We start from the raw sequence: 16,865 nt of genomic DNA, 5'->3' as shown, positions 1-16,865 counted from the left end.
CGTTTTTGTGTTGTCTCAACGTTAGAGTAATGTTACATTTTACCATTTTTAAACGTTATGACAATGTCATGTTTTAATGTTCACACAATGTTTAAAACAACAACTGTTTATTATATTGACTTATATGATTGTTATGTAAATGATAGAGAAACATTGCATTTTATTATATTTATTTTTTATATTTATATTATTTTATTATATTTATTAAATATTATATATCTATTATATATAAGTTTAGATGTTGATGTTTAGTTTCATTTTAAGTCACCATTATTGTGATTAGTGTTCGTTTTAGTTGGGCTCTTGAGCCTTGTCTTTTGCTTGCTAGTTTTTTCCCTGGTTGTGTTAACTTTGTGTTAATACACCACATTTGTTATGAACATGTTAAGTTAGTAGTACAACAAACACTAATCACAATAAGGGTGACTTAAAATGAAACAAACATCAACATCTAAACCTAGTAAGTGAATTGAGTTTTCTACAGCAATATATTTACTGCATACAGAAATAATATTTTATAAAATAATAAAATGCAATGTTTCTCTATCATTTACATAACAATTAAACAAGTCAATATAATAAACAGCTGTTGTTTTAAACATTGTGTGAACATTAAAACATGACATTGTCATAACGTTTAAAAATGGTAAAATGTAACATTACTCTAACGTTCAGACAACAGAAACGTTCCTAGAACTTAAAAAAAACTAGCCGCTTTTAACGTTGGCAGAATGTTTTTGGGAACATTCGGGAACTTTCAGGGAACGTTCTTAGAACTTTTTATTTCTAGCTGGGAAGGCCGAAGGTATACTAGGGTGATTCTCACGAAACCATTGAAACACCACGGCACTAATGATTTTAGCTTTAAAATGTGTAATATAGTAACATTAAAAAGCATCAGAATTAACACAATACTGTGTTCTACCTTGCACAATGTTTGATTTCAACTTAAGAATTTATAATTGGAAATTTTATCTCATTTTCTGCTGAAATTCTCATTACCGCAATGTGTCTGGCTGTGTTTGAACATGTGTTATGTTGTAATTTAACTAAATTAACACAAAAATATTAAGAAAAAAAATAAATGGATGTTTTGCTAGACTACTTTAGATGACAGAAAAAATATTTACTGAATATTAATGTATAATAATAATGAAGAAAAATTAGGAAAATGATGTGTCCATGCCTGATGTTCTCATCCTCCGCAACACTTTTTGAGAACAGTTTAAGCACACATACAGAATTTTAATAAAGTTTGATTTTGAGTGACCAAGCACATGGACCAGTTACTTCAAGATGGCTACCAGGTAAGATAATTTTTTTACAGTTAATTTGAAATATATTCTTGTCAGAATGCTTACACGACATTTTGATTATCATTACCGCAACAGATGCTTATTAAATGTTAATTTAATTAATAGAAGCATAATACTTTGATTTTAAATGCATGTGCAGAATCTCCAAATTATGTTCTTTCAGGTTTGTCATGTCATTTTGAAAATATGTCAGTGTTGATGTTTTCTGACTGTTGCGGTAATGAGATTTTTTAGGACTAATTTTTTTAATTATGTTACAAAAAGTGTTAAATGATAAGTAAAAGTTTTTAAATTAATGTTCCCATTTACTCCAGACTTTGTTTTTCAATGTCTGGTGGGAAAAAAGTAAATTTAAGCAATTTTTACATTTTCATGCTTGACATTTTTAAAACCAAGTTTTCGTGAGAATCACCCACTAGGGACGTCCGCATATGTGCGCCGTCCGCATTACGTCATCAGCGTGCATGTACAGTCCGCGTACAACAGCGCATGCGTGTGGACATATTGGGATAGGACACTCCACTACAAACAATTTTACAAAGGAAATCCCAAGCAATCATGTACTAAGACTTATATTGAAGAAGTTTATTTTAATCCCAATCTACATGAATATGAGTTTACCATTATAATCACATGCAATTTGTTTACCATGAAGTTATGCATTATGTCATGTGTTATGCTGTGAAGTTATGCATTATGTCATGTGTTATGCTGTGAAGTTATGCATTATGTCATGTGTTATGCTGTGAAGTTATGCATTATGTCATGTGTTATGCTGGGTGTGGGTCAGGAGTTTAAAAACATATGCCTTATGTGGTAGGAGTTTAAAAGCCATCTGTGTGGATTTAAGAACAGCTGCGTGTATTCATGTTTCAGGGCACAAAGGGTTTTAGTATTAGCAAATAGCCAAGGGTCAAATAGGTCATGGGAAGAAGACACTGGTCTGAGGACTGTCATGTGATTCTTCAAGTTACAAGCCTGAACAGAAACATATTGTTTGAACCATGAGGGGAAGGAACAAAGACCTATAAATTAATCAAACCCTGGCTCAGAGAGTGAGTCTGATTTGGGGGATCCTCCCAGGACTGCGGACTGGTTCTGGGAGGATTCACCAGGGCGGCCTCGGCTTCTTATTTTGTCCGGAAAATAAAAGTCTATCTCTTGAAATCAGAACCTAAGACTGAAGAGTGTTTCATTGGAGGAAAAGGAAAACCACAACATTATCTCTGCATCAGAACATCGTAGCGACATGGGGGTGGCCTTGTTTTACTCGAGGCTTGATGTATAATCATTGGTGCATGCCAATTCTCTCCCTATCAACCAGAGTAACCTGGCAGCAAACCATTTAATGAGACAAATATTGCTGCATAAGAACAACATAGAGATTTTTCCCTTTTTGAGAAAAAGCCGTTGCTCTGTGACAGACCGCAAGGATTGAGAGGGTACGCAAGTCTGTATAAGCGAGTGAAGGTAAGGGGAAGCTGACCCCAGTGGTGGTTTTAAAGCCCAGGAGTAAATGTACCCATCTGTTTCTGGTACTTCCCAAGCTTAATGAACCTGTATGCTGTAAAAGCTGGAAATTCTTCTCAAAGTTCCACATCAGAGGCTTAAATTAAATGTTACCATTTATAAGCAATTTTGTGTAACTCAATGTCATGTAAGGTAAAGGAGAAAACATACCTGAAGGAATAAAATCATCATGATTGTCATCATGTGATCTTCATCTGCTGTAGTTTCTCTTCTCATCTTCATCATCAGGTTCCCACTGTCCATTGGTTTAACTGAAGACATATTGAGTTTGGTCTGCAGGATCTGAGGGCTGTTCCATAAAACTCGATTACAAAATAAGCAAGGCTTATTTTGTTAAGTCTGGCTTATTGCCGGTGGATTTCGTTTCATAAAACAAACTTGAACAAGTTCAACCCCGGTTACTATGGAAACTTATGCTTGGAAACTGGCAGGCTAACTGGCAGGCTAAGCCTCAGTTGTTGCTTAACTAGACTTCCACCACTGATCTATATAAATGACTGGATTGCGCATGACGTCACACGTGTGAAGCCACCGCGCCGCCATGTTGGTATACCCAAACGTTCTATTAAACCAATGGACGTTATCAGATTTTAATGATAAAACATCACTTTACTCGTCTTCGTTTTTATATGTGAAGTTACCCTGTACATTATTACAACAAAAACGTCCAAAGCATGTAAATAGTTATTTACTGAAAGTTGTACATTTTGCGTTTTAATCAGTTATTTCTTTATTACAGTATCAGATCAGCAGACAGACCGCAGCATATTTAGTATTAATGACAATAAACGTGCTCATTCTGAAATCTAAATACATAATCATGCTTTGTACCGTATGTGCATGCAATAATTTGCTAGTTTTGTAATTATGTTATCTAAACTTACAAGTTACCTGAACTTATTTAGAGAAATAACGCTGACCGTCACAGAATGTCAAACAAAACTTTATTTATACCCGTGTCATTAACAAATGCAACAGACACACTCACCTTAACGGTTTTTTATAAATCCATTATCCTGCCCGATTAAAACATAAACATTGCAAATAACACCAGAATTAACAAATAATTAACGTACACATATCCTAAAAATTAACCTTGTGTAACTGATACGCTGTAAAGGGGGTAAATTTTGATCATGATTTTGAATGGAAGTCAATGACGCTCTCTGCCGGTTGGGTATACCAAGATGGCGGCTCGAACTCTGTGCTGGCTTCACCTCGCGCAGTTACGTCAAGCGTTCTATGCGCAATCCAGTCATTTATATAGATCAGTGACTTCCACTAACACTGAAATGTAAATGCAACGATATAACAGCTGACTCTTTGACATTTTATTTGACTTTATTAACCACTATTAATCTAACAATTAAAGAAAATCAGCTTATATATTAAATTTTATACATTTTGTTACAATAATAATTAATGAAATATAGACATGTGTTTCATAATATGGTATGTTATAGGCCTATCAAATGTTGAATATAAATGATAACTACCCCAATATAAGGATAATAGCCACAGCAGTAAAATTTGTTTCTAAATTTAAGATAGTATCTAAATCCATATAATTGCAATGTATTGATGAAATATATATATTTTTTAAATTCAGAGTGTCTGTCATACAGAAAGGAGAATTAATTTAAATATACAACCCACAAGTCAAGTACAGTAATTGAATTTTTTATGCTTGGTGTGCATAAAAATGCACATTATTTTCAAGATCTACAGTATTTGTATTATCTCTCCAGTACAGCAGGAGGCGCTGCAGCTCTTTAGTACACAAATAAACTCACTAAAGAAAGAGAGCGCGCGTGTGATTTGTTTGTGTATCCTCATTGTTTTTCTCTCTTGAGTGTTTTATTGAGATTAAACAAAGTTTTGTCTCTGTGTATTTTAGTGTTGATGATGAGATGGATGTGATGTGCTGTAAATCAGTAGGAACTGATCTGTCTATGCTGGATATTGATGATTTTATCACAGAAATCTCTCAGCTGAAGAAAGAGGTGGCGTTACTGGAGATAAAGCTGAGATTAAGAGGAGATGAAGGACTGAATAGAGAGGTTTGTACAGCTTAAACATCCTTTACCTGAATCAGACAACATCAAATCATTTATAATCTTTCTCTGTGTGTTTGTGCTTTAACAGTCTGTTTCTCAGACATTATGGCCTGGATGTAAAAAAACTTTTAAAACACAATGAGAGTAAACTGATGTATGTTGGACCCTTAGCTGTCTCTTAAATAAATTATTGTGCAGTTTATGTAAAGACATAACGTTAGGGCTCCCAAGTTTTTTAGCGTTAATTTTTTATTGAATCAGTCATATTCAACAGTTTTTTTTAACATTAGCCACGGGATGAAGGAAAAAATATATAATTTAAATAAAAACATGGAAATGCCTACATACATTAATTAATTTAACGGCTTTCTTATTTATCAGATTATACATTGTTTTAGGTATTGCTTAACTTCTAATAGAGGGTATGCACGTGACGTCACCTTCGGCAAAAGTGACTGCGGTTACGCCCATTGAGTGGCAAAAGACAGCGTCAGCATTTGTGTGCAGTGTGAAATCAGCAAAAACACGAGGAAAACGCGTAAAAGCTGTTGTGCAATAGACTGTACCAACACATTTAAAAGTACACAATTTTAATGTAATTAGGTATTAAATAAATTTTAATATGCAATATTAAAGAATACACAGTATGATTCTATGCTTTAGAATGTAGTGAAGTAAAAAAAAATCCCAATACAAACATCCTAATAAAGCACAGATGCTTGGAAAATGTAACTAATTTAACGAAGTGTTGTTCACCTCTGCTATCAAATCCAACTAAATTCAATTTAAGCTGATAATAGTCAGTTTTACTGGCATTTTGCGCAGCAGTCGCTATGAATCATTTGCCACTCAACAGGGCGAGTTCTGGTGTGGTCACGTGGAAAAGTGACGTCAATGCATACTCTCTATAGCAAAATTTGGAATAATGGTTTATAATCACCATATTAACATTTATACTAATTTATATATATATATTTGATTAATCGTTACATTATAATGAAATCGATCTCTAGTCCACTAAATTCTGGAAGTAAGCGGGACACTGGTTCCCTCACTAAAAAGCCCATTCATTTTTTCCATAAACTTGTGTAACGTGTATAACCAAACTAAACCTGTGTGTGTGTGTGTGTGTGTGTGTGTGTGTGTGTGTGTGTGTGTTTGTGTGTGTGTTGTAAGGATGGGGTTTGTTGTGAATCTTCAGGGTATGTGACTGTTTGGAGCTCCAGTGAATGTCTGGATTCAGTGTGGATGAGCAGAGATCAGAGCCGCACACCACAGTCACTGCTGGATAAACTCTCTGAAGAGACATCCAGACACACACAGGACTCAGATCTCAGTCTGTCTTTACTCTCTTATACTGAGTCAAAGCTCACAGACACTCAGGACACTACAGTGTGTGACAGTAAACAGAGCTTACAGGAGGAACAAACCTCCACAGAGTCTCTGGATTCTGTCTGTAACGCTGGAGAACAGCAGCAGATCCTGCAGACCAAACTCAAGATGTCTTCAGTTAAACCGATGGACAGTGGGAACCTAATGATGAAGATGAGAAGAGAAACTACAACAGATGAAGATCACACTGAGGAAGATGGTGACAATCATGATGATTTTATTCCTTCAGGTGTGTTTAATCTTTTACCTTACATGACATTGAATTACACACAATTGCTTATAAAATGGTCACATTTAATCCAGCTTTTACAGCATGCAGGTTCATTTAGCTTGGATAGTACAAAAAAACAGATGGGTATATTTGCTCCTGGGCTTTTAAACCACCACTGGGTCAGCTCCCCCTTACATTCACTCACTTATACAGACTTACGTACCCTCTCCATCACTGTGCTCTTGTCACCGTGCGATGTCTTTTTCTCAAAAAGAAAAATTTTCTATGTTGTTCTGATGCAGCAATATATACCTCCCTTAACGGTTGTTAGGGTACACTGAATGACATGCGCACACAGACACACACGCACGCAGACACACAGACAGAGACACACACACGCAACTACGCACGCACTTTGTCCAGTCATGTAAAACCACAACATCTACTATAATAGTAACGTTACACATTTCATTCAATTTGAGGACACTGAATATTTATACTCAGTAATAATTCAGACAACCCAATACAATCAATACAGTTCAGATGTGTATTCCTTTCGTTTCTATGTTATACCAAGTTTAGCGAAAACACGGTGGTTTATCTGATAAAATAACCTTAGCGTGTATGCTTACCTTCGCATGTAGTGTATGCTTACCTTCGCATGTATTTCTGGATGAGTCGTCTTTACAGGCTGTCGTCTTGTCATATTTGAAGTGTGACCAGATTAGACGCTAGCTCTGGCATTTGTGTTGTTAATGAGACATGTCTTCGGACCGGGTGCACCGCAAAACGTTAGCGTGTTGCTAACGAGCGAAGTCAACTGAAATCATCCAAAGCTGTGTGACGAGGACTGTACAACTAAATATAATGTAAACAACCTGTTGTAAAAACGAACTTTGCCGCGGCTTTTTGAAATGCCTCTACTGCCTACTGCCTGCTGCCTGCGTAGATCAACCTACCCTCAAAGATTCGCTCTGATTGGATTTCTTCCCAAATGTCCCACAAAATGAGAAGCTCTGATTGGATCTCTTCGCCATTCGTCCCTCCCTAACATTTTCGTCTTATTTTTATTCGTTGACTAAAGTGTCAGTTATATTTCGTTACAGTCTTCGTCATCAAATATGATTTTATTTAGTTTTTATTTAGTTTTCGTCCGTGAAAAAGGTTCGTTGACGAATATTTTTCGTCATCGTCTTCGTTAACGAAATTAACACTGTTAAGCACACATGCTAAGCTGTTCGTTTAAATGCTTACATCTTCTCTATGCGCATGCTTTTTTCATAGTTGTGTTTGACAAATGAAAACGTCTCGGGTTACGTATGTAACTGTTGTTCCCTGAGAAGGGAACGAGACGCTGCGTCTCCCTTGCCATACTTCCTGCGTCCCTGTAACGCCGTCTTTGGCAATATTTCAGATAGCGATATACTTCCTGGCTCCTGCGTCACCCTGTCTTTGTCGTTAAGCCTCACCATTGGTTGAATTTGATACACACATTCAGATGCACTTACCCCTGGAGACGTCCCCAAAGTGTCACTGCAGTGACGCAGCGCGAGTTCCCTCGAAAAGGAAGCTGTAACAATGTATCTTAAAAAGTAACACAATGTAACCTTGCTTTCACTTGAAATGTGTCCCCACATTTAGTCTTTGAATTTGAGGGTATTAGACCTGGAAAGTCCTTGAATTTTAAGTTAACTAAGGTGTGGGTTAAAATCACATCTTAAGATTTCCAGTCCACTCCATGCAGTCGCTGTGCAACTCTTCATACTAGGAAATAAATGACTTCTGATCTATTGGGTGTTGGTGGTTGTGTGCAATGGACAGATGCAGCTTTAGAGTCAATAACTAGTTACGACCCCATTAGCAGCAATAACTGAATATAGAAAAAACATACAGAATCTCAGTTTAACCTCTTGTTTCTGTGTTTAATGTTGGTGTAAATGTAAATCATAAGAGATTTCTAATGTTGTTGTCTTTCAGATAAGATCAGTGATTCGTGTTTAGATGGAGAAATAACGTCTTTATCGTCAAAAGGGCGACAGACGGCACAAACTCTTTCCTGCATCACTGATGGAGAGACATTGAGCTCACAGAGACATTTAGATAAAAATGCAGAACAAAAACTCTTGACCTCCACCAGATCTGAGATCAGCTTCACTACCTTACAAAAGTATAAACGTCATCATTCAAAAGTGCACAGAGAGAAGAAGAAGTGTGGGAATGATCTTTTAGCATCAACGTCTCATATTAATGCTCACGTGAGGACACACAGTGCTGAAAAGTCTTTCTACTGCACTGAATGTGGCAAATATTTCAGCACCAAACAAAATCTTGATATTCATCAGAGAATTCACACTGGAGAGAAACCATACGAGTGTCCTCACTGTGAGAAGAGATTTAGCCAAAAACATTATCTGAAGTCACATATGCTTATACACACCGATGAGAGATCGTATCAGTGCAGTCAATGTGACAAAACCTTTAAGAATTCAAGTTCATTAAAATCACACCAGAATATTCACTCTGAGGAGAAACGCTATCAGTGTTCACACTGTGATAAAGGTTTCTGTCAGAAATCTAATCTGATTGACCATGAGAGAGTTCACACTGGAGAAAAACCTTACTTCTGCTCTCACTGTGAAAAGAGCTTCACTACTCAAAGTATTTTTAAAGTTCATCAGAGAGTTCATACAGGAGAAAAACCTTACGTCTGCTCTCATTGTGGTAAGAGATACTCTGATCCAAGTAATTTTAAAGTTCATCAGAAAACTCACACTGGACAGAAACCTCAATCACTGTACTGTTTTTGGGAAGAGTTTCAGCAAAAAATGTAATCTAAAGAAACATGTGCGTATACACACCAATAAGAAACCATATCAGGTTTTAGTGAGACACCATATAACTCATACAGGTGAAAAACCGTTACAAATGTTCTCAGTGTGAGATGCCAGATTCCTTAAAAGTCCATTTGAGAGTTCATACGTGAGAGAAACTTTACGGGCCCTATCATACACCCAGCGCAATGTGCAACACAAGTGTCTTTCGCTAGTTTCAACCTGGCGAAATGATCATCTTCACGTTTAGCTAGCACCAAGTTGTTTAAATAGCAAATGCATCTGCGCCCAATTTTGCACCCATGAGCGTTCTGGTCTGAAAATGAGGTGTGTTCATGCGCATTCTTGGTGCGTTGCTATTTTGAGGCAACTAAAATAGACTACACCATTGACCAACTAAAACGTTAGTAATACGGGATGCGCGTTTGCTTATCACACCCATGGATGCGCAGCAAAACACAACCCTTTTATAATATGAAAAAATAATGGATTAAAATGTAAAAGATTATTTTTGAGTATCTTGGACTTAATTGAGGACCGATTATGAGACGTTAGAAGGTGTAAAGAGCTGCTTGACTTCACCTGTAGCTTGGTAAGAAATTGTTTTGCTTTAAATAAATGCTTCTGTTTTAAAATGTTTTTTAAATGCTACCTCAACAAATTAATTGTATATGATGACTATGTATGTACCTGTGGATATGGTGAGATAAGAAACATTTTTAATGCTTTAAAAAAAAATGGCGCTGTCTGAGTTCTGAAACTGTTCTCTGCACGTTTGTAAATTCTTTATCTTCTGTTTGTTACAAATAAAGTATTTTTAGAGCACAAACCTTTTCTTGCATATTTGCAGATTATTACACTGATTTTGTTGGATATCCATACATTTACAGCAAATAAAAGCTTGCTATTTCACTTCCGTGACTGAAAGAAAAAGGCTTTTAAAGGTTTAAATCTAAAAAAAAACAATTTCAATACAAATAAAATCAATCTTAAACTGGCGGCCTTCTTCTTCTTTCATTTTTCGGTTTACAAATTCCACTTTCTAAATCGAGATAAGGCATGATGCCTACACAACTGGCTTTTAAAGGGGATGAGAGCTGAGACTCTCATTGGTTAACTGCACGTTATGCCCAAAACACATCCATTACGAGAATAGGAACGACCCTTTTAGACCGTGCGCTTGGCGCATAAACTATTTTCCTGTCGTTAAATTGACAAAAGTGGAATCGGACACGCCCATTTAGACCTGCGTGTGAAAAAGACTTTGGGTTGAAAATAACACAGCATTTTTAAAGTGTAAAACTAATAAATAAAACAAATGACTCTGCTGTACTTACATTTACAAATGTTATGTTATCAAGAGCCATTGTTTGTGTTATGTATTTATTAAATGATGTAACAAGCAAAACGTGTCTCTTAAAGGATGAGATCTGATTTTATTCTAATAAATGATCAAATACTTGCTAAGAGAAAGAATTATATTTAGTTTAACATCTCCAGTAGATAGCAGTAGAGTCACACTGTGCATACATCTGAAGGATGCTTTAAAGGCAGCTCTGTTTCGTGCCCTTCATTTGGCAACTTTTAAAGGATGAACGAGCTGTGGGAGCATCAGACCCTGAATTGGGATCCGTCCATGGCTCCTTCTTCACAGCCTTGGCTATCCCAAGATTCAATACGCGCCTGTGACATCCGGGTATTTTGATATAAACATTCAGAACTGTAGTTGAATACAATTTTTGCGAATTTAAAAAGTTTAGTGGCTGTTGAAAATGATGAGATTTGTTAACAGCAGGATGAATGAATGAAGTGTTGAGCGTCTTCTCTCTCCAGTACAGCAGGAGGCGCTGCAGCTCTTTAGTACACAAATAAACTCACTAAGGCTGCAGTCACACCAAAAGCGTTTATGGCAGTTGCAGGCGCCTTTTTTGAATGATATTCTATGGGCAGGGCGCGTTTGCGCGCTGTTTATGCGCGCCGAGCGCCTTGCGGTTTTCTGCCGCCTGTCGCGCACGCGTTTTTGAAGGAGCGCTGAGAGCGGAGAAAGCGCCTGACGTCATTCGCGTCTTCCATTGTCCAATCGAATGAGGGGAGAGGCGGGCCTTACGTTGTGGTCAGTGAAGTTTACAGTTGCTTTGAAGAACCGGACTCCACTCGCTCACTCTCTCCTGCGTGTTTATGCATCTCTCACCCTCAAACAAGGTCAGAGCAAGCGTCCTCTTTTTAAAGTTTCTGCTAATATGACAGTTAACAGCAAAAGAGCGCTCACGCTTCAATATTTGATTGACAAGACAGCTGACTCGGTGGTTGCTTAGCAACATGAAAAGCCGCGCCGCACTGCTCTTTTTTTAAAAAAGGCAGTGCGTCGCGCCTTGCGTTTGCAAGCGTTTAAAGCGCTTTTGGTGTGACTGCGCCCTAAAGAAAGAAAGCGCGTGTGATTTGTTTGTGTATCCTCATTGTTTTTCTCTCTTGCGTGTTTTATTGAGAGTAAACAGAGTCTTGTCTCTGTGTATTTTAGTGTTGATGATGAGATGGATGTGATGTGCTGTAAATCAGTAGGAACTGATCTGTCTATGCTGGATATTGATGATTTTATCACAGAAATCTCTCGGCTGAAGAAAGAGGTGGCGTTACTGGAGATAAAGCTGAGGTTAAGAGGAGATGAAGTATTGAATAGAGAGGTTTGTACAGCTTAAACATCCTTTACCTGAATCAGACAACATTAAATCATTTATAATCTTTCTCTGTGTGTTTGTGCTTTAACAGTCTGTTTCTCAGACATTATGATCTGGATGTCAAAAACACTTTTAAAACACAATGATAGTAAACTGATGTATGTTGGACCCTTAGCTGTCTCTTAAATAAATCATTGTGCAGACATAACGTTAGGGCTCCCAAGTTTTTTAGCGTTATTTTTTATTGAATCAGTCATATTCAACAGTTTTTTTACCATTAGCCACGGGATGAAGAAAAATATATAATTTAAATAAAAACATGGAAATGCCTACATACATTAATTCATTTAACGGCTTTCTTATTTATCAGATTATACATTGTTTAAGGTGTTGCTTAACTTCTAATAGAGGGTATGCACGTGACGTCACCTTCGGCGAAAGTGACTGCGGTTACGCCCACTGAGTGGCAAAAGACAGCGTCAGCATTTGAGTACAGTGTGAAATCAGCAAAAACACGAGGAAAACGCGTAAAAGCTGTTGTGCGATAGACTGTACTAACAGATTTAACAAGAATAAAAGTACACAATTTAAATGTAATTAGGTAATAATAAAGAATACACAGTATGATTCTATGCTTTAGAATGTAGTGAAGTAAATTTTTTCCCAATACAAACATCCTAATAAAGCACAGATGCTTGGAAAATGTAACTAATTTAACGAAGTGTTGTTCACCTCTGCTATCAAATCCAACTAAATTCAATTTAAGCTGATAATAGTCAGTTTTACTGGCATTTTCCGCAGCATGCGCTATGAAAAACAGACATTTTGTTGAATCATTTGCCACCCAACAGGGCGAGTTCTGGTGTGGTCATGTGGAAAAGTGACGTCAATGCATACCCTCTATAGCAAAATTTGGAATAATGGTTTATAATCACCATATTAACATTTATACTAATTTATATATATATTTGATTAATCGTTACATTATAATGAAATCGATCTCTAGCCCACTAAATTCTGGAAGTTAGCGGGACACTTGTTCCTTCACTAAAAAGCCCATAATTTTTTTTCCATCGACTTTTTGATCGAAACTAAACCTGTGTGTGTGTGTGTGTGTGTGTGTGTGTGTGTGTGTGTGTGTGTGTGTGTGTGTGTGTGTGTGTGTGTGTGTGTGTGTTGTAAGGATGGGGTTTGTTGTGAATCTTCAGAGTATGTGACTGTTTGGAGCTCCAGTGAATGTCTGGATTCAGTGTGGATGAGCAGAGATCAGAGCCGCACACCACAGTCACTGCTGGATAAACTCTCTGAAGAGACATCCAGACACACTCAGATCTCAGTCTGTCTTTACTCTCTTATACTGAGTCAAAGCTCACAGACACTCAGGACACTACAGTGTGTGACAGTAAACAGAGCTTACAGGAGGATCAAACCTCCACAGAGTTTCTGGATTCTGTCTGTAACGCTGGAGAACAGCAGCAGATCCTGCAGACCAAACTCAAGATGTCTTCAGTTAAACCGATGGACAGTGGGAACCTGATGATGAAGATAAGTAGAGAAACTACAGCAGATGAAGATCACACTGAGGAAGATGATGACAATCATGATGATTTTATTCCTTCAGGTGTGTTTCCTCCCTTAAAGTTTTCTTACGTGACATTGGATTACACAAAATTGCTTATAAATGGTCACATTTAATTCAGCTTTTACTGCATACAGGTTCATTTAGCTTGGATAGTACAAAAAAACACATGGGTATATTTGCTCCTGCTCCTGGGTCAGCTCCCCCTTACCTTCACTCCCCCGTACCCTCTCCATCCCTGCGCTCTTGTCACCGTGCGATGTCTTTGTCTTTTTCTCAAAAAGAAAAAATGTCTACGTTGTTCTGAAGCAGCAATATATGCCTCGCTTAATGGTTGTTAGGGTACACTGGTTGCTAGGTAGAGAATTTGCATACACCAATGATTATACATCAAGCCTCGAGTAAAACAAGGCCACCCCCATGTCTCTACAATGTTCTGATGCAGAGATATAGGTCTTGTTACATGGTTGCTAGGGACTCTCTTTGGTACAGGAGCAAACGCTAACGCTTAGCAGTCAATCAACAAGTATAATAACTATTGCTGTCAAAATTAACGCGTTAATAAGCATTAACGTAAATTCATTTTAACAACATTAATTTTATTATCGTGCGATTAACGCAACACACAATTTCTGTTTGACCTTAGGCCTGGCCCATTGTTGGATAAATTGAGACGCAGACTACAGTAAATAGTAATTAAATGTCTAAAGTAATCTTTATATGTACGTTTTTTTGAGAGATGTATCGTCCTAAATACAAACTAATACAAATAAAGCATGTCCATCCACTTGCACGTCTGAGATTTTGGTTTCGGTTTTAAAACATGGGTTGGAGGAATTGGAAAATAAAGTGCTGGACTTGCGTGGTGTTAAAATAGTTATCAAAAGAGATAAAGTTCGGGATCTGATTGATGTTAAGAGTTATTTAGAGCGACAATACTCAAAAATGATCTTCCTCACATTGATTGAAAGATCTGATGCATGCACACAGGCACACAACCCTGATATATGCACACATTGACAGATTTACAGTTGTAGTAGAGTCAATAACTACTTATGACCCCATTAGCAGCAATAACTGAATATAGAAAAAACATACAGAATCTCAGTTGAACCTCTTGTTTGTGTGTTTACAGTTGGTGTAAATGTAAATCATAAGAGATTTCTAATGTTGTTGTCTTTCAGATAAGATCAGTGATTCGTGTTTGGATGGAGAAATAACGTCTTTATCATCAAAAGAGCGACAGACGGCACAAACTCTTTCCTGCATCACCGATGAAGAGACATTGAGCTCACAGAGAAATTTAGATAAAAATGCAGAACAAAAACTCTTGACCTCCACCAGATCTGAGATCAGCTTCACTACCTTACAAAAATATAAACGTCATCATTCAAAAGTGCACAGAGAGAAGAAGAAGCAGTTTCACTGTCAGCAGTGTGGGAAGGATTTTGGCTACTTATATCAGCTAAAAGTTCACATGAGGACACACAGTGGTGAAAAGCCTTTCTACTGCACTGAATGTGGCAAATATTTCAGCACCAAAAAAAGTCTTGATATTCATCAGAGAATTCACACTGGAGAAAAACCTTACGTCTGCTCTCAATGTGGAAAGAGCTTCTCTGATTCAAGTAGTTTTAAAGTTCATCAGAGAATTCACACAGGAGAGAAACCATACAAGTGTCCTCACTGTGAAAAGAGATTCAGACAAAACTATCATCTGAAGTCACATATGCTTATACACACCAATGAAAGACCGTATCAGTGCAGTAAATGTGACAAAACCTTTAAGGATTCACGTTCACTAAAAAAACATCAGAATATTCACTCTGAGGAGAAATGCTATCAGTGTTCACACTGTGATAAATGTTTCTGTCATAAATCTAATCTGATAGCCCATGAGAGAGTTCACACTGGAGAAAAACCTTACGTCTGCTCTCACTGTGGAAAGAGTTTCTCTGATTCAAGTACTTTTAAAGTTCATCAGAGAGTTCATACTGGAGAGAAACCATACGAGTGTCCTCACTGTGAGAAGAAATTCAGCCAAAAACCTAATTTACAGACACATATGCGTATACACACCAATGAGAAACCGTATCAGTGCAGTCAATGTGGAAAAACTTTTAGGGATTCAAGTTCATTAAAATCACACCAGAATATTCACTCTGAGGAGAAACGCTATCAGTGTTCACACTGTGATAAAGGTTTCGGTCTGAAATCTACTCTGATAGCCCATGAGAGAATTCACACTGGAGAAAAACCTTACGTCTGCTCTCAATGTGGAAAGAGCTTCACTACTCAAAGTAATTTTAAAGTTCATCAGAGAATTCATACAGGAGAGAAACCTCATCACTGTACTGTTTGTGGGAAGAGTTTCAGCAAAAAATTTAATCTAAAGAAACATGTGCGTATTCACACCAATGAGAAACCATATCAGGTTTTAGTGAGACACCAAAGAACTCATACAGGTGAAAAACCGTTACAAATGTTCTCAGTGTGAGATGCCAGATTCCTTAAAAGTCCATTTGAGAGTTCATACGTGAGAGAAACTTTACGGGCCCTATCATACATCCAGCTCAATGTGCGACACAAGTGTCTTTCACTAGTTTCAACCTGGCGAAATTATAATTTTCACGTTTAGCTAGCACCAAGTTGTTTAAATTGCAAATGCATCTGCGCCCAATTTTGCACCCATGGGCGTTCTGGTCTGAAAATGAGGTGTGTTCAGGCACATTCTTGGTGCGTTGCTATTTTGAGGTAACTAAAATAGACTCTGCCATTGACCAAGTAAAACCTGCTCTAAAGTCAATGGCGCAATATTGTTTTTGTTATTTAATGAGCGTGTTAGTAATACGACGACAGTGCGCGTTTGCTTATCACACACATGGATGCCCGGCAGAACACAACCCTTTTATAATATGAAAAATTAAAGGATTAAAATGTAAAAGATTATTATTGAGTCTCTTGGACTTAAATGAGGACCGATTATGAGACGTTAGAAAGTGTAAAGAGCTGCTTCACCTGTAGCTTGGTAAGAAATTGTTTTGCTTTAAACAAATGCTTCTGTTTTTAAATGTTTTTTAAATGCTACCTCATGAATTTGTACCTGTGGATATGGTGAGATAAGAAACATTTTTAAGTAATGCTTTAAAAAAAAACATGGCGCTGTCTGGGTGCTGAAACTGTTAATTTGTAAATTCTTTATCTTCTCTTTGTTACAAATAAAGTATTTTTAGAGCACAAACCTTTTCTTGCATATTTGCAGATTATTACACTG

General features: G+C 37.2%; 1 protein-coding gene across 1 annotated transcript; it reads left to right on the top strand.

The window, feature by feature from the left end:
* Positions 1–4,619: 4,619 nt before the first annotated feature.
* On the top strand, positions 4,620–16,832 carry LOC141362956 (uncharacterized). Its single transcript, XM_073865277.1, has 5 exons — positions 4,620–4,906; positions 6,080–6,524; positions 8,484–9,335; positions 13,343–13,633; positions 14,776–16,832. Exons 1-5 carry the CDS (start codon positions 4,757–4,759, stop codon positions 16,086–16,088), a joined length of 3,051 nt encoding a protein of 1,016 aa, XP_073721378.1. The 5' UTR covers positions 4,620–4,756; the 3' UTR covers positions 16,089–16,832.
* The last annotated feature ends 33 nt before the right edge of the window (positions 16,833–16,865 follow it).

This window comes from Misgurnus anguillicaudatus, unplaced genomic scaffold (assembly GCF_027580225.2).
Source record: "Misgurnus anguillicaudatus unplaced genomic scaffold, ASM2758022v2 HiC_scaffold_31, whole genome shotgun sequence".
Taxonomy (NCBI): Eukaryota; Metazoa; Chordata; class Actinopteri; order Cypriniformes; family Cobitidae; genus Misgurnus; species Misgurnus anguillicaudatus.
Note: the sequence above shows the minus strand (reverse complement) of the source record. Positions and strands in the feature narration are given on the sequence as shown.